At 46.7% G+C, this 22,431-nt stretch overlaps 1 protein-coding gene across 1 annotated transcript in view; it reads right to left on the bottom strand.

Moving 5' to 3' along the window:
* Positions 1-22,431, bottom strand: part of LOC118363708 (aryl hydrocarbon receptor-like) — a 76,274-nt gene that overhangs the window by 17,001 nt on the left and 36,842 nt on the right. Inside the window, exon 3 of the mRNA XM_052488526.1 lies at positions 3,332-3,477. Coding sequence (XP_052344486.1) covers positions 3,332-3,477 — 146 coding nt within the window. The remainder of the gene's footprint in view (positions 1-3,331; positions 3,478-22,431) is intronic.

The following is a 22,431-nucleotide window of genomic DNA, read 5'->3' as shown; positions in this document are numbered from 1 at the left end:
TTCTAACCCACCTACTCTAATTATTTCCAGAAAAAGACAACAAGGGCCAACAAGACGATAACGTGGTTTGTAACATCTTCACGATATATGCTCCCAGATTGCACTGAACAAGTTTTCTGCATGGTGAATCAACCACATTGTGAAACACAGTGAAAAAACTATCCCCATTAATCTTTGTCTGGTGTTTAGGCCTACAATTTTTTTTTAAATAATACAACACACAATTGTGTCTCTTAAGAGCAGCGTTTGTTCTCTGTGTGGAGAGAACAAACGCTGTAGTCACCAGGACAGCGATTGGGGAAGACAGTTAAGACTAAACTACAAATTGCCCAGCACTACCAAACTATCAAGGCAGAGAATCCGTCATAAATCAGTCTAGAACCATCCTCCATTAGACCAGTCCCTACTGGAGAGAATTGTGCTGTGTGTGGTCCGCGTTGAGACCTCCCTGGAGATGGCGATGGTTATCTTTAGCAATAAAGCTAATGCTAATGAGAACTAGTATAGCCCTTACTGAGAAATGGGACAGCACGCTAATACTGCTAGCATTAGCCCCCAATGAGAAATGGGACAGTGCTGTCAGAGGCATTGCCCCACGGGTAATGAAATGAGAGAGTCAAACTCAGGATTTAGTCAGGAGTGCAGGGACTCTGGGGTGTTTACTCCAGGAAGATGACTCTATATGTGTGCTTTAAATCAAATCAAATCAAATGTATTTGTCACATACACATGGCTAGCAGATGTTAATGCGAGTGTAGCGAAATGCTTGTGCTTCTAGTTCCGACAATGCAGTAATAACCAACGAGTAATCTAACTAACAATTCCAAAACACAAGTGTAAAGGGATAAAGAATATGTACATAAAGATATATGAATGAGTGATGGTACAGAGCGGCATAGGCAAGATGCAGTAGATGGTATCGAGTACAGTATATACATATGAGATGAGTAATGTAGGGTATGTAAACAAAGTGGCATAGTTTAAAGTGGCTAGTGATACATGTATTACATAAAGATGCAGTAGATGATATAGAGTACAGTATATACGTATACATATGAGATGAATAATGTAGGGTATGTAAACATTATATTAAGAAGCATTGTTTAAAGTGGCTAGTGATATATTTTACATCAATTCCCATCAATTCCCATTATTAAAGTGGCTGGAGTTGAGTCAGTGTGTTGGCAGCAGCCACTCAATGTTAGTGGTGGCTGTTTAACAGTCTGATGGCCTTGAGATAGAAGCTGTTTTTCAGTCTCTCGGTCCCAGCTTTGATGCACCTGTACTGACCACACCTTCTGGATGATAGCGGGGTGAACAGGCAGTGGCTCGGGTGGTTGTTGTCCTTGATGATCTTTATGGCCTTCCTGTGACATCGGGTGGTGTAGGTATCCTGGAGGGCAGGTAGTTTGCCCCCGGTGATGCGTTGTGCAGACCTCACTACCCTCTGGAGAGCCTTACGGTTGTGGGCGGAGCAGTTGCCGTACCAGGCGGTGATATAGACTGACAGGATGCTCTCGATTGTGCATCTGTAGAAGTTTGTGAGTGCTTTTGGTGACAAGCCAAATTTCTTCAGCCTCCTGAGGTTGAAGAGGCGCTGCTGCGCCTTCTTCACAATGCTGTCTGTGTGGGTGGACCAATTCAGTTTGTCTGTGATGTGTACGCCGAGGAACTTTATACTTACTACCCTCTCCACTACTGTCCCATCGATGTGGATAGGGGGGTGTTCCCTCTGCTGTTTCCTGAAGTCCACAATCATCTCCTTAGTTTTGTTGACATTGAGTGTGAGGTTATTTTCCTCACACCACACTTCGAGGGCCCTCACCTCCTCCCTGTAGGCCGTCTCGTCGTTGCGTCTCGTCGTTGTTGGTAATCAAGCCTACCACTGTTGTGTCGTCCGCAAACTTGATGATTGAGTTGGAGGCGTGTGTGGCCATACAGTCGTGGGTGAACAGGGAGTACAGGAGAGGGCTCAGAACGCACCCTTGTGGGGCCCCAGTGTTGAGGATCAGCGGGGTGGAGATGTTGTTACCTACCCTCACCACCTGGGGGCAGCCCGTCAGGAAGTCCAGTACCCAGTTGCACAGGGCGGGGTCGAGACCCAGGGTCTCGAGCTTGATGACGAGTTTGGAAGGTACTATGGTGTTAAATGCTGAGCTGTAGTCGATGAACTGCATTCTCACATAGGTATTCCTCTTGTCCAGATGGGTTAGGGCAGTGTGCAGTGTGGTTGAGATTGCATCGTCTGTGGGCCTATTTGGGCGGTAAGCAAATTGGAGTGGGTCTAGGGTGTCAGGTAGGGTGGAGGTGATATGGTCCTTGACTAGTCTCTCAAAGCACTTCATGATGACGGAAGTGAGTGCTACGGGGCGATAGTCGTTCAGCTCAGTTACCTTAGCTTTCTTGGGAACAGGAACAATGGTGGCCCTCTTGAAGCATGTGGGAACAGCAGACTGGGATAAGGATTGATTGAATATATCCGTAAACACACCAGCCAGCTGGTCTGCGCATGCTCTGAGGGCGCGGCTGGGGATGCAGTCTGGGCCTGCAGCCTTGCGAGGGTTAACACGTTTAAATGTTCTACTCACCTCGGCTGCAGTGAAGGAGAGTCCGCATGTTTTGGTTGCGGGCCGTATCAGTGGCACTGTATTGTCCTCAAAGCGGGCAAAAAAGTTATTTAGTCTGCCTGGGAGCAAGACATCCTGGTCCGTAACTGGGCTGGTTTTCTTTTTGTAATCCGTGATTGATAGTAGACCCTGCCATATACCTCTTGTGGACAAGTGGTTGAATCCGCTTCCTCTTTTTCCCTACTTTGATGGCATTGCACATACATGTGCGAGAGGTTATCATTCTATGGAGGTTGTCAAAATATCAAAGAGTTTATAATCGGGCATATTTGTTCGAGACTGTATACAGGGGTTCTATATCTATGGTATACAGTTTGCGTGATATTTGGGCTGATAACGTGAGACAGTAATCCCTAACTCTCGGCGAGGTGGAGGAGTTTCGGTCATGTCAAAACGTAAAACAAATAGCTTCTCGTATAACTGGAGGGGAAGGAGTGAGGTTGGTTTCTTTACATGTAGATGGGTATGAGAGCCGTCATATAGTGTGTGTGAACTGGGGGACAGGTCGGTGCTTGCCCCTCACATCAGCTAAACTTCCTCAGGTAAACCCCAGAGGGACAGAGAGAGAGAGAGATGCCTAGGTCTGGGGGGAGAGACAGACAGACAGACAGACAGACAGACAGACAGACAGACAGACAGACAGGCAGGCAGGCAGACAGACAGACAGACAGACACTGTAAACATACAGTAGACATACTGTATACCTGGAGCAGGAGGTTTCCCTCGGAAAACATGACCGCATCCACAGAGGTTGTGGCGGTTGTGCTCTTCGCTAGAGTGATCGGTCCATTCCCTCCGAACCCCACCGCTCTCTCCACTCCCCACCCTGGACTGCCTTTCTTCATGGTCGCTGCAAAACAGAACAGAGAGAAACATAACTTCACACCAGCATGCAATCCTGAAAGCAACACGCGTCCGGACAGTGGGAGAAAGCAGCATGGAACTGACTTCCCAAATATTTTGTTGACATGCTCTCTGCTAACGTCTGCAACTCTTTCTCTTCTTATTTTTCCAAACCAATGAGGATGGTAATACAAGCCCAGACACACACACACACACACACACACACACACACACACACACACACACACACACACACACACACACACACACACACACACACACACACACACACACACACACACGCACACACGCACACACACACACACACATACATATATACGCACACAGCCACACACAACAACAACAGCGGGGGTTGGAGAGAGGGAAGGAGAGCTGCTTCCTACAGCCACTCTGGCAGCTCTCCCTCCCTCTCTCCAACCCCTGCTGTTGTTGTTGTTGTGTGCGTATATGTGTGTGGTTGTGTATGTATGTATGTATGTATGTATGTATGTATGTATGTATGTATGTATGTATGTATGTATGTATGTGTGTGTGTGTGTGTGTGTGTGTGTGTGTGTGTGTGTGTGTGTGTGTGTGTGTGTGTGTGTGTGTGTGTGTGTGTGTGTGTGTGTGTGTGTGTGTGTGTGTGTGTGTCTGTCTGGGCTTGTATTCCTATACAAGGTACCGGAAATCTTCAAAGGTCACCACAAGGAGAGTACAGGATTGTAAAAGACAGTCCCCACGAGAACAAAGGCTATTGTAAGCTTAGTTAAAGGGTTTGTTTAGGGTCTATAATTAGGTTAAGGGTTAGAATTAGGGTTAGGGGTTAAAGGTGGAGTTGAGGTTAGGGTTAGGTTTAGGAAAAATAGGATTTTCAATGTAAATACATTTTGGGTCCCCACAAGGATAGTAAAACATATGGTCTGCTTGCATGTGTCTGTGTGTCAGCCAGGATTGGCTTTGGGCTCATTTGGGACTTAACTTTGACTTCAGACTTAATAGATGGGATTATAAGACCTCCCTCCCAATTTGTCTAACTCCATTTTCTCCTTCCCTTGTTCATTTGTTTTCGTCCCCAGGAGAAGCCCTGACAGCGAGCGAGGCTCATAGGGGACTAAGTGCGGGTGTGTACGTCATATGTTTCAACTGGAGACTTGAGACATACTCCAGATGTCCAAAGGCCTCTAATCTATATGTGTGTCCACTAAAAGCAGAGCAGCAGACACCAAGTATGTTTGCGGGAGAAAAAAAACATAGCCAATTCTTTTCAGAATTGCCGGATGAGCTACGACTATTTCTGTCCATTAGTCTAATATCTCAAAGGTGGTCTTCTTAAAATAGGTCAGAATCGAAAAGAGGGAGAGATAGAGAAAGAAAGAGATAAGGGGAGAGAATGCGAGACGAGAGAGAGAGAGAGGAAGAGGGAGGCTGACAGACAAAGACAGAGTGACAGAGAAGGAGACAAACAAACGGAGGAGACAGACAGTGACAAATAGCTGTACATACTGGAGTCAGACACACTGGTGACTGACTCCACCAGACTCCAGTCCAGACTGAACCGTAGAGCTCTCGTCTTTCCCGTCTCTCCCCTTCCCCTTTCCCGTGTGTAGCTTCAGACCAGAACAAGAGCCTCCTTATTCCCACTCGCAGCCTCCCCTCGACCCTCATACCCGGCTGGACACAACACACCCACTGTGCTCAGCCACTTCTGATGAGGGCTGGAAGAGCCGGGGGCTTTCTCTTGCTTCACCACAGATCTTAAATCAATAAAGCATGTTGCTCAGCCTGAACTACAGCTTGGTCTGGGCCTGGCTGGGCTGCTTGGGGCTGGTTGGGCCTGGCTGGGCTGGGCCTGGCTGGGGGCTGCTTCACCAACACAAATTCTTTCAATCACAGAGATAAGTGACACCCAGAGCTAGCTAGACAGAATGGCTTGCTGTACATTGGCTAGCCCAGAGCTAGCTAGAGAGAGTGGCTGCTGTACATTGGCTAGCCCAGAGCTAGCTAGAGAGGGTGGCTGCTGTACATTGGCTAGCCCAGAGCTAGCTAGACAGAGTGGCTGCTGTACATTGGCTAGCCCAGAGCTAGCTAGAGAGGGTGGCTGCTGTACACTGGCTAGAACAGAGCTAGCTTGGGAGATTGGCTGCTGTAGGCTACATTAGCCTTGCCTGACAATTCACACTGAATTCTTACGTTGCTCTGTCGTTCCCTACATACTTTCATCGTCTGTGGTGACGAGGGGAACGAGGGGTGTTATACACAAGACAAAGTCAACAGTGATTGGATTGTCTCAAACCAATCAGAGTATCAAAGCTAATGCTTTACCCACGTGTGTTCTGCCTCTGGCCCAACCTATCAATTTATGGACCATTCACACAGCCCCGAATATGATTTGCATTCGATGAAGGGTCGGGGAGGTACTCAGATCCAGACTCATTGCGGAGAAGAAACTAATGCCTGTGGGCGTGAAAGGAGTCTGGGTAGCCAGGCAAACATTAGGCTATATCACAGAGCTAACCCTGGCTCTGAGGTACGGTTTGGCTGACTGCTATAGTTTACAATGGAGTTGGCTAGTGTGTGGTTGCTGTACAGGCTACCCTGGAGCAAGCTCTGCCCCTGAGGTACGGTCGGCTGCAGGCTGGGTGGGGCGCCCAGTCATTTCCTGTGTGTGTTGTGAGCTACAGGCTGCAGCTAATGCTATTTCTGGATCCTCAGCCGTTATCAAGCCCTCTGTATCACAAGAAGAAGAATATAGAAAAAAGAAAGGGAGTGAAATCGAGAGAGAGCGAGCGAGCGAGTGAGAGAGCGAGAGAGAGAGAGAGAGAGAGAGAGAGAAGAACAAAAACAACTGTGTTTCTTTCCAGCAACAAAACCCCAAAATACCTTTCCCACAGGACACAGATGTTGGGAGATAATTTTGGAGGAAATGCAAAGTCAAAGGCAAACCATTTAAAAGGACGATGGACTATCGATATGGCCCAGTAAATTGCAGAGTACTTAACTACGTAGCATACATCAGGGTTAGGATGGAGAGAGAGCGAACGAGAGAGAGAGAGAGAGAGAGAGAGAGAGAGAGAGAGAGAGAGAGAGAGAGAGAGAGAGAGAGAAACATAACAAAAATAAAGAGAGAGAGAGGGGTGGGAGGAAGAGAGAGAGCACCATTTCAGGGTTTGGCAGACATGTACAGTATGTGGCTATGCGGTATGGTTACTTTCCCATGTTTGTTCCAGTAATGACTAAGGGAGGAAGAGAAGACAGTGTTTCTATTTGGGCTGACAATGAGGGCTCGTGACTGGGTCATGATTGTGACCCTATAGCTCAGCTGGTAGAGCGTGACACTTGCAATGCCAGAACAGTGAGTTTTGATTCCTGGGAGCACGGTACATAAAATGTATGCAAGCATTCACTTTTGATAAAAATGTCTGCTAAATGGCATATATATGATGTGTAGCTGGCTTGTGAACCAGGGAGACTGCTGTTTAATTCAGTGAACCAACGAGAGAATATGGGCCAGGGTTCATATTCACACAGTCTCAGCATCAGAGTGCTGATTAGGCTTAATGTTTCTTAGATCATAATGAATATGATTATATATAAAGCACTCTGAGATGCTTTATGAATACGGGCCCAGAACTCCAATATAGCAGTTGCCTGTTCCACGTAAAAGCCCTGGCAGGACTAGATGTGTTGTGGTGCTGTTATCCTGCTGCTGTTACTGGAGCACAGAGACCAAACCAAACCCTTGGAGAAGTTCACTGGGTTTAACCAGTCAAACAAGCTTCTGTGGCCTGGTCTGTGGGGTTAACCTCGAAACTGACGTGAAGCTCTGACTACACAGCAAAGGAATGACTGGCAGGGCTGGCTCAGCCCGGTCCACACACATGCACGCACACACATGCACGCACACACACACACACACACACACACACACACACACACACACACACACACACACACACACACACACACACACACACACACACACACACACACACACACACACACACACACACACACACACACACACATACTCAGGCCTCCACAGAGGGGAGGCCAAACGAGGAAAACAGACCAGGCCGCAAAATTGCCACTTGGCCGGTCAGATAGCAGCAAAAGCAACACCACATTCCTCTATTCTCTCCTGACTGACTGGCTGACTGTAGCCCCGAGAGCTGGAAATTGACAGAAGTCACCAAGTTTTAAAAATGAGAATGGTCTGAAGTGGTTTGGTCAGTGTAGGACCGTACAGTGGGAGCTCTGCCCCGGCCCGCGGAACTCAATCCATCAGGACTGAATTACCATTCAAATGATATTCCTACTGCTGCCAGTGTACATTATGGAGAGTAGCCTATGATCAGAGGCTTTGGAGTCATCTAGCTCCAGTTCTTCTTTCCTAATGATCGCCTGTCACCGACCATCGTATGCCTTCTATGCACTTTGTACGCCTTCTACGCTCGCCATCATTTCTCGTCATTTTTACTTCAAAACAAAATATTCCATTGATATTTTCTTTTGAATGCTTCCAATACTAGGGAAATGCCAACATATCCCTTCAAAACCACCACGTTGGCACTCTCACATTCAAGCCATCGCTACTCAACCTAGTGATGAAGAGAGAGTAGAGAGTGTAAGACAGAGACACACACACACACACACACACACACACACACACACACACACACACACACACACACACACACACACACACACACACACACACACACACACACACACACACACACACACACACACACACACACACACCAACCCCCACCGCCACCTCAACACCCCAGGGCAGGCAGCTGGTCCGCCGACCACAGCTGTCCACACTGGGCAGAGGGCAGCAGTCTAGTCTCATCATTATTTTAGTATTAGAAGGTCAACCCACCAGTTAGTCTCCTGTAGAACCAAACAGAACCATAAAAGGTCTCTAATTTCAAGGGGAATACAATCTACCCAACCACCGCTATAACCAGATCTAGTCAGAGAGAGAGAGTCAGCGAGAGAGTCAGAGAGCCAGGGAGTCAGGGAGTCAGAGAGTCAGGGATCCAGCGAGTCAGGGAGCCAGGGAATCAGGGAGCCAGAGAGTCAGGGAGTCAGAGAGTCAGGAAGTCAGGGAGTCAGAGAGTCAGGGAGTCAGGGAGTCAGAGAGTCAGGGAGTCAGGGAGTCAGGGAGTCAGGGAGTCAGGGAGCCAGGGAGTCAGGGAGCCAGGGAGTCAGGGAGCCAGGGAGTCAGGGAGTCAGAGAGTCAGGGAGTCAGGGAGCCAGGGAGCCAGGGAGTCAGGGAGTCAGGGAGCCAGGGAGTCAGGGAGTCAGAGAGTCAGGGAGTCAGGGAGCCAGGGAGCCAGGGAGTCAGGGAGTCAGGGAGCCAGGGAGTCAGGGAGTCAGAGAGTCAGGGAGTCAGGGAGCCAGGGAGTCAGGGAGCCAGGGAGTCAGGGAGTCAGGGATGGTCTGGGCACCTAATGGATGAGCATGGTCTATATATATCTATATAATCTCAGGGTGACAGTAATGGGATATGTAGTCTACCCAATCAACAAGTAGCCTACCAAGGTAGGTAGTACATTATATGTAAGGAATTGGGTGCTATTTCGGACACAGACAAACTGTCTTTATTTGTTGTCTCACTGTAATGTCATCAGGCGGTGGAAGGATGATTCTGTATGCCTTGTTGAGGACGTGCTTAGGCAACAGTAGTTTGTATGTATGTTTGTGTGTGTGTGTGTGTGTGTGCGTGCGTGGGTATGTGTGTGTGTGAATGACCAGGTTCGAGCTACCTGCCAAAAGGTTAAAGGGTAAAATGCTGTGTGTGTGTGTGTGTGTGAATTATATAATAAGCTTGCAGATGTTCAACCGGTATACAGAAGTGTCTCTGAAAGCACACACATCTAATCACTACAGAGCAGGGCCTCTCTTGGACTGCTACAATACAGATAGAATAATGACACCCAATATAAACGGCTTCCTGTCACACCGAAGTGGAAATGTTCAACCCACAAAAAGTCTACATGCACAAATACTTATATACATCCCCATACAAGCCACCTATAGTGCAGTTCAGCTGTGTTGTACTGTACCTCTCTACCTCCATCCCTCTTTCACCCCCTCTCTACCTCCCTCTTTACCACGCCTCCAGCTCCCTCTTTCACTCACTCTTTCCTTCCCTCTTTTACCTCCCTCCCTCGCTCCCTCCAACTCTGGTGTATAGTATAGGAACACACACCGACTGCCGTGTGACTAGCTCATCCCCCTTCTAACGGCTGATGTTTCCCAGACAGAGCCAGGGAGCCATGACTCATACTCTTTACACTGGAGGAGAGAGCGAGGGAGGAGAAGGGCGAGGGAGGAGAGAGTGAGGTAGGGGGAAGAGAGGGAGAGGAGAGAAAGCAGGAGGAGAGAGAGGGGGTAATAGAGGGAGAAGAGCGACTGGGAGGAGATAAAAAGAGGAAAGAGAAACGGGGTAAGAGAGGGAGAGGGAGGTGGGAGAGAGAGAGAGAGAGAGAGAGAGAGAGAGAGAGAGAGAGAGAGAGAGAGCGAGAGAGAGAGAGAGAGAGAGAGAGAGAGAGAGAGAGAGAGAGAGAGAGAGAGAGAGAGAGGGAAGCCCATCCTCCCCTATCTGTTCTTGCTCTTGTATGGTCGTCTAGTTAATGACCATCGCGTGCAGAGCGAGACTGCATCCTTGACAGCACCTGAACCCTATTAGCTAACAAACTGGACCACTTCCCGGTATTTTCTTTGCTCTCGTTTTTGTGTGTAAATGGTGTTTGGCACTAATGACTCCCTCCCACTTGCTGACCTAAACATAAAGAACTTCATACACTTCATAGGTAAACCAATGTGTGATAGTGCCCTTAGCACTCACTGTGGGTGGACTACAATACCAAGACCAGTCAGGGGTAACGAGAGACCCACACAAAGGGTCCGTATCCTGTTGTCGACCTCTTGACTCAAACTGGGAGTAAATCGACAATACAACAACGTAATTTTTTTGCATGTCCTTTTCGTAGCCGTTTAAGTTAAGTACTGTGCACAACATGAGACAGAGGATTGTGTACGTGTGTATGTATGTGCGTGCGGCGTGTGAGGTTCTGCCCCGATGGTACGCTGAAAGCCCAGGGAGAGAGAGGAGCGCTCCAGTGTGTGGGATGTATAAACATGTACTTCTAAATAACGACTTGTTCGTTTCTCAACTCTGGAGTTTTTTTTTTCCGAGCCGTGCCAAAACGTTGTAATTTCTCTCATGGCGCGCTCGGCTCCTATGCTTAACATGATTTACAGCAAAACATAACGCTACAGGTAGATTTGATGCACTCTGCAATTTCACATAAGGCATCTGCGACCTTTTCTTCCCACCTTTTTCTCTGTTCGTGCGGCTGAGCTATGTTAGAGATTGCGAAATGCGTGAAACACAATGTAGGCTACGGCCGGTTGATTTCCTCGGGGTCTAAGCTAAGCACACATTGGTTTGTAAACTCTTCGGTTCCCGAGCAACTTTCTTTCTGGTGATAAATCAGTTAATTGCAAAAGTCATTTTCAACAGTTCACACTAGCAACAACAGAAAAACAACTCCAAAACAGTGCCAATGTGTTACTGAGTTAGAAAGAATGTTATAATGATATACAGTAAGACAAGTACTCTGTACTAGTGTACTGTATACTAGTAAGTGTAGTACTCTGTACTACAGGAATGCTTTAGTAGGCTAGGCTTTGTGTTGTGGGCGTGTTGGGGCATGCTCAGTGGACCTCCTCTGTAATACTCGGGAGGCCTCCCCCAGTCTACGCACTTGGAACTTCTCTCCGCTTCTCTCTGCCTCCACGTCCTGACTCTGCCCTCTGTGGCCAACCCGGAGCTGTTTTCCATTTGCGCAGGACTTCAGATTTAGGGAGAAAGAAGGAAACAGTGAGCGAAGGAAACACACGAGGAGAACAGAGGGAGAGAAAGAGGGGGAAGGAGGGAAGAAAGAAAGAAAGAAAGAGGGAATGGCTGTGGGGAAGTAGTAGCACCGTGGGAACTCAACTGGACTGGTTCAGATTCTGATGCAGGAAAACAAGCCAACTCTGTTTCATCCATCTCACAATGCACTGTAGCACTACCTATGATGTTAATTAGAACCAGCTGGACTGGGGAAAGCAAATAGCAAACCCCCAGTCAGTTCCCTAATAAAACGACAGACCCCATTCCTATCTCTCCCCCCTCTCTCTGTACATCTCGTTTGCCAGGCCTTTAAAGTAAAGAGGTAAAGCGATGGGGCCTCCTCAGCCGCTAGGGGTTCCCCTAGGCTCTATGCTAAGTGCTCTCGAGATTCTACTACAACTTCTCCTGGCATCAGACGCTGTACATACAGTAGAGGAAAATAAACCATTTAAGCCCCCTGCACCCCTACAGTCCCCCACCCTATCTTCTCTCTCTCTCTCTCTCTGTATCTACAAACCCTCTGACCCTCCCTTATCCTTCCCCTGTCTCTCCCTACCTTCTCCCCCACACCCATTCACTGGGGTTTTTGAAGACTTTGAAACCTAAGAGCTGAATTGAACCATTGTTTTCCCTGCCTGCCTCGTCGTCTGGCCGGCTAGCACAACCTCATCCAGCCTCTCTCATATCTCTCTCTCTCTCTCTTTCTTGTTTAAGGGCAGGTCATAACTTGCAGAGCTCTGGAGGAGCCCAATGCTCTATCTATCTGTAGATCGACACTCTCTCTTCAGCAGTGAAACATACAGACCCCCTTGGTTCCCTTGTACAGTACAGTACAATACAGTATACAGGCCCAGTTCACACAACTCTTTTGAAGAGTGACTTGGAATTATTTAATCAATTCCCTATTAGCATACTTGTTCTCCCGAAATATTTCTTAACATATTGTACCTCCAGCAAGATATTCTGACAAGGTATCTATGCATTTGTTATACGGCTTGACAAAGGTCCGACAGTTTCCCCCAGGTAAGCACAAAGGCTACTTAGCTTCCTCTGACTCCATGTGGTCAACGAGCATAGGATCATCTCAACGTTACGCCTCTCAATATGAACCGTCCTTATACCCAATGAGCTATTTGCAGACATTACTGTCTCCCCTCTGGCCCTCATTCATGTGCACTCATGGTACTGTATATGTGTCCTGTGGCATACTTTGTTACAGAACACATAAACAGGAGTAGGCTGTAGCTGTCCGATGATGGACTATGGGTGTGCTACGTATACATAGCGTTTTCATTTTTATTTCACAGGGAGTCATTATTTTGACAGGGAGTCATGCTGAGAATGAAGTCTGTATACACGCCAATACACATCAATCGTAGAAAACAAACATATTCTTCAGTAAAAAAAAAGGTCCATAATCGGCCCTAGAGGCACCGATTCATCCAGTTTCGGAGCGCCTTCATTCCACAAGTAAGGTGCTAAAAAAACTAAAAGCAGATTGATCTAACTCAGTGGAGTTAGTTGATCTAACTCAGTGGACGTAGTTTGATCTAACTCAGTGGAGTTAGTTGATCTAACTCAGTGGACGTAGTTTGATCTAACTCAGTGGAGTTAGTTGATCTAACTCAGTGGACGTAGTTTGATCTAACTCAGTGGAGGTAGTTTGATCTAACTCAGTGGAGTTAGTTGATCTAACTCAGTGGAGTTAGTTTGATCTAACTCAGTGGAGTTAGTTGATCTAACTCAGTGGAGTTAGTTGATCTAACTCAGTGGAGTTAGTTGTTCTAACTCAGTGGAGTTAGTTGATCTAACTCAGTGGAGTTAGTTGATCTAACTCAGTGGAGTTAGTTGTTCTAACTCAGTGGTGTTAGTTGATCTAACTCAGTGGAGTTAGTTGATCTAACTCAGTGAAGGTAGTTTGATCTAACTCAGTGGAGGTAGTTTGATCTAACTCAGTGGAGGTAGTTTGATCTAACTCAGTGGAGGTAGTTTGATCTAACTCAGTGGAGTTAGTTGATCTAACTCAGTGGACGTAGTTTGATCTAAATCAGTGGATGTAGTTTGAGTGGAGATGGAAGGGATCTCTAGAGTTAGCCCTCCCTGAGGCCGGGTCTGGTATCTTGTACGTCTGTGTGGTGTAGCATAACGGCCTGACATGGCGGCAAATGCCTAGGCCACATCAGGGTTAATCCCAAATGGCACCCTACTCCCTAGGTAGTGCAACACTTTTGCCTATGAAGGGAATAGGGTGCTATTTGGGACAGAGCTATGGTTTGTCATGGAGCAGGTGGGACAGAGATTTACTCCAGAATAAAGCCCTCAAATGCAACTGTGGACCTTGAAGACCCACATTGGGTGACATAAACAGCACCCTCTACAGAACAGGTCACAGCAGGCATGTTCCCAAAAGGTCACCCTAAGGTATACGTTACTGCACATTGCTATTCAAGGTTCCACAGCAGAATATGAACCTACTGTACATTATACAACATGGGAATAATTCATTCCCCATAGGCTATAACAGAGGTATTCAGATCCTATCCTGCTTGTTTTCTGTTCTAACTGATGATTAACTGCACCCACCTGAGGTCCCAGGTCTAAATCATTCCCTGGTTAGAGGGGAAGAACTACAAAAAGCAGTGGAACTGACTTCAAGGTCCAGATTTGAATTTGAGGGATGTATACTGTGAAGGCTAGGGTACGTCTAAAATAGTCATAGAGACTAAAGGTCAATGAACCAAACTATGGACCTACGTTGAAGCGGAACACAGACCTATATAATACTACTCCATTATCAATCAACCATCAGACAGTCTCCTACAATCTCCAGTACACCTTAAACACTGAGGGATCATGGGACAAACTGTACTCTGTCCTCTGTTTACAGAGCTATTTCCTGTTAGAGGAAACACATACAACTCCCTTCCCTGAGAGAGAGAAAGAGATATATATGTGGATATATATATATATATATATATATAGAGAGAGAGAGAGAGAGGGAGAGAGAGAGGGAGAGAGAGAGAGAGAGAGAGAGAGAGAGACAGACAGACATCTAGAGAGGAGAAGGAGAAAGAGAGAGTGAGTAAGAGAGAGAGAGAGAGAGAGAGAGAGAGAGAGAGAGAGAGAGAGAGAGAGAGAGAGAGAGAGAGAGAGAGAGAGAGAGAGAGAGAGAGAGTGAGTGAGCGAGCGAGTGAGCGACATGGTGTGCGAGAGGTCTTGCATTTTGGTGTCACAATAAAGAGCCTTTGTTATAACTGGATTTACTGGAATCTGATCCCATTTGGATCCTATCTTCACACCACATGTCCATGTAGAACTCTATCTGCTTATGTGGGCACCATAAACCTGCTGCACAAACAGACCCTGACCCTTGACCCCGGTGTGTAGTGGAATAAGTTTTAGAAGAGCGCAGAGTGCGGCCCAGACATCCCTCTGTTAACATTCCCCTGCCTCCATGCTATGTCACATTCGGGCCGTTGTTTCATTTGTTGATAGGCCGTATTCATGCTGCCACCCACCCCAATGACAGGCTAGACCAGAGCTAGAAGCAGCTAACTTCTAGCCTCTTGCTGCTAAAGAAACACAAACTCTGTTTTTCTCTCTGTTCTCCCCCCCCTTGACGTTTCACCACTCGGCGAGTGTGTTAATGTTGTTGTTTTTTTGCAACGGATTCTGGGTGAAGGACGTGAGTAATTAACGACAAACTATGAGTTAGGAGGAAACCATACAGACCTTGAAAACAGAAGTTCGGACAGAATATAAAACATTTGAGTCAGGTTCCATGAAGTTATGATCAAGTCTAGTGTGAGAAAAATTAATTCAGTATTCAGTATTCTTCAAATACTACAAGTAAATCAATATCATAAAACATGTTTTTTTTTCACGTAACACCTTCTACGCGTCTTCTGTAGAATTGTACAGTGAGATTCAATACTGTACTCCAGTTTAGGTAATGTTGAATTAATGGTTCATGACAGGCCCCCTTGGCACCAGCAATACCTATTTTATAGCTGCATGGATCCTATCCAGCTCTCCACTTATGCAGAGTAGATAAATGCAGAGTTAAAGTGTGGTTGGAGCCAGCAGCACCCGAATCATCTGACAAACAAGTATTTTTGTTTCATCTACAGAGAGAGCGAGGGAAATAGAGTGAGGGAGAGAGAGTTAGACAGAGAGAGAGAGAGAGAGAGAGAGAGAGAGAGAGAGACACTCCAAAGAGACTGCAATCCACGGACAGGCATCGCTGGAGGTCCGTTTATACTGTTGTCTGGATCGTTAATGAATGGATGGATACAACATAATTAGCCTTCAATGTCAAAGCCAACAGTCAGAGAGAGAGATAGAGAGAGAAGCAAGCTAAAAGCCTGTGCCAATGATGCCAAAGAAGAAGCACGGACGAGCTCAGGGGGAGGGAAGGAGACAGGGAGAAGAGGGAGACCAGGAAGAAATACAAAGACAAGGAAGCAGTGAGGAAGGGATATAGGTGACATAGGAGATTGAGGTGGAGAGAGAGGAAAAACAGGGAGACAGCCTGGATTTAAAATGGATTACACTTAGATATTGCGTCACGGGCCTACACATATATATTTGTAATTTTACTAGGCAAGTCAGTTAAGAACAAATTCTTATTTTCAATGATGGCCTAGGAACAGTGGGTTAACTGCCTGTTCAGGGGCAGAACGACAGATGTGTACCTTGTCAGCTCGGTTACTAGTCCATTGCTCTAACCACTAGGCTACCCTAATACCCCACAACATCAAAGTGGAATTTTAGGAAATTAATCAAAAATGAAAAGCTGAAATGTCTTGAGTCAATACGTATTCAACCTCTTTGTTATGGCAAGCCTAAATAAGTTCAGGAGTAAACATTTGCTTAACCTGTCACATAACCAATTGCATGAACTCATTCTGTGTGCAATAATAGTGTTTAACAGGATTTTGGAATGACTACCTCATCTCTGCACCCCACACATACAATTATCTGTAAGGTTCCTCAGTTAAGCAGTGCATTCCAAGCACAGATTCAACCACACAGACCAGGGAGCTTTTCCAATGCCTAGAAAAGAAGGGCACCTATTGGTAGATGGGTAAAAAAAAAAATTAAAAAGCAGACACAGAATATCCCTTTGACCGTGGTGAACACATCCTTGAGTACCGCGCTTCAAAATTTCAAGCAAAGTAGTGGCTGCATCATGTTATGGGTATGCTTGTCATTGGCAAGGACTAGGGAGTTTTTTTTAGGATAAAAATACACGGAATAGAGCAAAGTACAGGCTAAATCCTAGAGGAAAACCTGGTTCAGTGTGCTTTCCAACAGACACTGAGAGACAAATTCATCTTTCAGCAGGACAATACCCTAAAGAACAAAGCCAAATATACACTGGAGTTGCTTACCAAGATGACATTGAATGTTCCTGAGTGGCCTAGTTACAGCTTTGACTTAAAATGGCTTGAAAATCTATGGCAAGACTTGAAAAAGGATAATGTGCAAATATTGTACAATCCTGGTGTGCAAAGCTCTTAATAAGGACTTACCCAGAAAGACTTACAGCATTAATCACTGGCAAATGTTATTCTAACATATATTGACTCAGGGGTGTGAATACTTATGTGAATGAGATATTTCTGTATTTCATTTTCAATACATTTGCAAACATTTCTAAAAACACATTTTCACCTTGTCATTATGGGGTATTGTGTGTAAATGTGTGAGAGAAATTGGAATTCAGGCTGTAACACAACAAAATGTGGAATAAGTGAAGGGGTATGAATACTTTCTGAAGGCACTGTATATATACATATACATACACACAGAGTGAACAAAACATTAGGAACACCTTCATAATATTGAGTTGCACCCCATTTTACCCTCAGAACAACCTCAATTCTTCGGGGGCATGGGACTTTACAAGGTGTCGAAAGCGTTCCACATGGATGCTGGCCCATGTTGACTCCAATGCTTCCCACAGTTGTGTCAGGTTGGTTGGATGTCATTTGAGTTGTGGATCATTCTTGATAGACACGGGAAACTGTTGAGCGTGAAAAACCAAACACACGCATCTCGTAAAGCTAAACACAGAGTCTCTGCCTCGGCCCGTCTCCCCAATCCCCCTTTCCCCAGCAACAACCATTGTCGAAGGGCGTTTTTTTTCATTCAGGGCGAAATCTCCGGGCAAGTTATTAATATCTGGTGTTTACTTTCAACACTTTCGATAAGCCAACGGAACATTTTTCAGCTCTAATGTCGCGTTTCTGGCAGCCGCTGAGTTAAACTGTGGCTTGTTTCCTATTCTAAATCACTTCGTGGCACGACACCGCACTGCAAGGCTACTCAGGTCAGACTCCCTCTTTCACTTTTTCACTCTTTCTCCCTTCTTCTTCTCCCTCTACCATCACACAATTTTCTTTTCTCCCCTCATTGCCATTCATTCGTTCTTGTCTCCCACTTTCTAGGCCTCTCTACCTTCAACACACCCTCTCTTTTTCGCTCTCTCTCTCTCTGGTCTCTCTCTTGCTCTCTCTGGTAACTCTCTCTCCTTCTCTCTCTCTCGCTCTCTCTGGTCTCTCTCTCTTGCTCTCTCTGGTCTCTCTCGCTCTCCCTGGTCTCTCCCTCTCCTGCCCACACGACCACAGGCTGAAGCAGAAAAAGCAGCCTGAAAATAAGAGGGCAGTCTTTTTCTTGGCAAGTGGATCTTCCATTTGGTTCCCTGCTGATGTTAATTACCAAGCTCCATATCCTTGTGTAACCAAACACTTTACCCTGATCCGCCCCTCCACCCCTCCACCCCCTCCCCCACCCCCTTGTCCACTTCCCCTCGCCGTCCCCCTCCGTTCCCCCTCCTCTGTGCTCTCTCGCTCTCTCCCTTTCCCAAAACTTCAATCTCGACTGCCAGGGTTGAAAGTTTGCACGCCTTCTCCTCACGCAAGGCGAAGGAAGGAAAGGCGAGGGGATTGGGCAGAGATGTACTCTGTACTCAATCTCACTTCCCCTGTTAGACTTGGCACAGCTCCCACTCAACTGCACTCAGCAGCACACACACACACACACACACACACACACACACACACACACACACACACACACACACACACACACACACGAACGCACGCATACACACACACACACACACACACGAGCGCACACGCACACACACACACACACACACACACACACACACACACACACACACACACACACACACACACACACACACACACACACACACACACACACACACACACACACACACACACACACACACGCGCATACATGTGCACGTTGCACAAGCACACAAACACATGCACAGATGCAACACAAAGCACACACACATTAATTAACAACACACAACACACAACACACAACACACACACACACACGAACGCACGCATACACACACACACACACACGAGCGCACACGCACACACACACACACACACACACACACACACACACACACACACACACACACACACACACACACACACACACACACGCATACATGTGCACGTTGCACAAGCACACAAACACATGCACAGATGCAACACAAAGCACACACAAATTAATTAACAACTTTTAACAAACACAAACTCCACAAATCAACCCAACCTCCCAGCCTGCGTTACTGCATCAACACTCTACCTCGAAACACACACTCCTTTCCATCACACACACTTTCACCCACGCTGTTCACAACTCAACACGACACCTCCCACTCCTAGATCTTGCTCATCAAAATCGTTTTGCAGCCAACACACACACCATGACCCGTCATCACACTCACACCGCAGAACACGAGACACACACACCTCCTCTCCCGCTCCTCCCTGTTCTGCTGAGGAAGGCAGTTAGCAGTCAGCCAGACAGACAGCATCAGGTAGTGACACAAAGCCTCTCATTGTTCCAGGAGTTGGCTGAGACCCAAGGGCTCATACTTGGCTGCTTCATAAAAACTGGGGTAAGACAATTGGTGGGGGGTGATGGAGAATCTCAGGATTTCTCCCTCCCTCCCACTCTCACTCTCTATCTCTGTCTCTTATTTGCAACCCAACCAAGATACACTCACACTAGCACCTTGTATTACAACACTAACCCATCCATCCATCCCTCCATCTGTCACTTCTCCCTGGGCTTCATGTATAGACCACACCACTTCACATGTAACCAGTCAGTGAACTCAGAGGATTCCAATTCTCTTCTTCTCGCTCATATAACAGTACAAAGCATCACGAAACACACTTCTTCTTCCAGCCAGCCAAGAGGAGAATGTTTCTTTGGCTACGTCTATTGCCTACATAGTGCACAACTTTTTGCCAGAGCCCTATTGCCCCTGGTCACAAGTAGTGCACACTGCACTCTATAGGGAATAGAGTGCCATTTGGGATGAAGCCAATGTTTTCTTAATGTCACTGAGTCTCCTCTCTACCTCTAACCTGAAGGGTGTTTTCTTGTGGATGGTGGATTTGTGCCTGAAGACACTTAGCTTATGTAAACATGGCTCGGTTTCTTGATTCATCTCCGTAAGATTAGGTAAATGCTGGTGCTGTGCCAGGGGAGTGCTGCTCTGTGCTGAGGGCAGCTTGGTTTCCTACAGTACAGAGCAGAGCAGCTGGCTTCTGACTGATACTGTAGACCTGCGTCCCAAATGGCACCCTATTCCCTATGGCGTGTACTACTTTTGACCAGCTTCCCTATATATATAGTATACAACCTTTGACCAAGGCTGGTCAAAAGTAGTGCACAATATAGGGAATAGGGTGCCATTTGGGATGCAGCCTAGCTGCAGCACCAGCTGCACACAGAGCTGAGAAAGGGACAACCAAAGCTGGGGGCTTGGGACTTGAAACCGATCTCTGCAGGACTCAGAGGGAGGGAGGAAGAGGAAGATTACTGAGAAACACCAGACACATGCTAAGACACAGGCACACACACAAGCATGCATGCACACACTCAAGCGGGCACACACACACACAACTAAGTCTTACTATACTTGTGAGGACTTTTTGGGGACCGACAATTGATTCCCATTCAAAATCCTATTTTCCCTAACCCCTAACCCTCAACCTTACGCTAACCTTAACCCTACACAGAAGGCCTCAGAACATGAGGTCTGATACCAACAGGCTCAGAGACCGTTTCTATCTCCATCAGACTGCTGAATGCCTGAACTGGACTGATTCTCTGCACATTAGCACACACACATGTACTTGCTCACACACACACACACACACACACACACACACACACACACACACACACACACACACACACACACACACACACACACACACACACACACACACACACACACACACACACACACACACACACACACACACACACACACACACACACACACACACACACACACACACACACTGCTGCTACCACTGTACTGCTCAGTTTATATGCCCATATTACACTTGAATAAAATGTTTATTCTATTCTTCTATGTTCGTATTCTTATCTTTTATTATTTCTTATTGTTGTTGCATTGTCGACTAATAAAACCTTAACCCCTAACCCTTAAGTCAAACCCTAACCCTAATTCAAACCCTAACCATAAACCAAACACCTAAAAATAGCCTTTTTACAAGTGAAGACCGGCAAAATGTCACATTTTTGTTGGTTTATAAGGACTTCTGGTACTCACAAGTAGAGTAAAACGCGTACACACGCGTGCAGACGAGAGACCCCCAAGTGTACACCCACACACCTATTCTACCTCTTCCACTGTGCCAGCCACTTAGAAGGTAGTTGAATGCTTCAATAATGGCTGCGGGTGCTTCACCAGTGCAGCATGGGTTTACACAAGGGACGCAGTGAGTCTGAACAAGCCGTCCATTCTGCAGGGTGATTGGAATTCATCGGGGCAGAGCCCATTAATGAAGGCTGTCAGCTATGCACTCGTGCCAACGGAGACACTGGTATGACGAGGATAACAAAACGAGGTCACGCCAGGCAGTATATGCCAGCCATCGGATCTGATCTGGACAAGTTGTGCACCCGGTATTGGTACTGTAGGTACTGGTACTGTAGGTACTGAAGGTACTGAGTTAATGATAGTGTGGAGCAGACTAGAGGGGCTTACAGTCCAAATGCTGTTTGACAAGAGTATAGACTACGGCTGGATAAGAGCCAGGTTTACTGACACCAAAGACATGGCAGGTAGCCTAGCGGTTAGACCATTGGGCCAGTAACCGAAAGGTCGCTGGTTTGAATACCTGAGCTGACAAGGTGAAACAACTCGACGTGCCCTTGATTAAGGCCTTTAACTATCATTTGCTCTGAGGGCTCCATACGACAATGTCTGACCCTGTAATAAAAACACATTTCACTGCACATATTTGGTGTATATGACATTAAATTATCCTTCTCTACTACTGCAGCACTTTCTAAACTCTATCCTTTCTTCCCCCCCTTCTCCCTCTTTCTCTTTCTCTTTCGCTAAATAAAATCTTTACACGCAATGCCGTTTCTTCTGCCAATTACTGTCAGTCAACAGCTCCAAGAGGCCTTTTGGGAAGAAAGCAGGGCTCAAGCAGGCCAACCGCCGGGTGGGCTGGCCCAGCCTAAATACTGCCGCCCCCTTTAAAATCTCTACTAGTTCCTATGAATCAGAGGGACACGTGGGGAGGGGAGAGGCCAGGGGAAGGAGGAGGAAAGGAGGGCCAAGTGGTCAGCTAAAATTGGATATCGCAAAAACTATGTGAGAGAAAGACAGCATCCCAGAGAGATGCAGCATCCCAAATGGCACCCTGTTCCCATTTAGTGTACTACTTTTGAACAGATCCATATCTGTAGCGCACTATATAGGACACAGGGTGCTATGTGGGACGCGGACAGAGCGTGGAAGGAAAATAACAGATTGGAGGGAAGGGTTGGGGAGTTTTGTTATGAGTGGTTGGGGCCTTTAGGGGCCGGTGGTTTGGACTGGGAGAGCTACTGGGCCTCTGGAGCTGGAGGGACCGAATAGACCATTAATATGATGCTGACGTTCCCAGAATGCAACACGGAACCTCGGTTGACTCCCCTCCCTCCTTCTCTCCT

The sequence above is a fragment of the Oncorhynchus keta genome, chromosome 30 (assembly GCF_023373465.1).
Source record: "Oncorhynchus keta strain PuntledgeMale-10-30-2019 chromosome 30, Oket_V2, whole genome shotgun sequence".
NCBI classification, from domain to species: domain Eukaryota; kingdom Metazoa; phylum Chordata; class Actinopteri; order Salmoniformes; family Salmonidae; genus Oncorhynchus; species Oncorhynchus keta.
The sequence above is the reverse complement of the archived record's forward strand: the minus strand, read 5'-3'. Positions and strand labels throughout refer to the sequence as shown.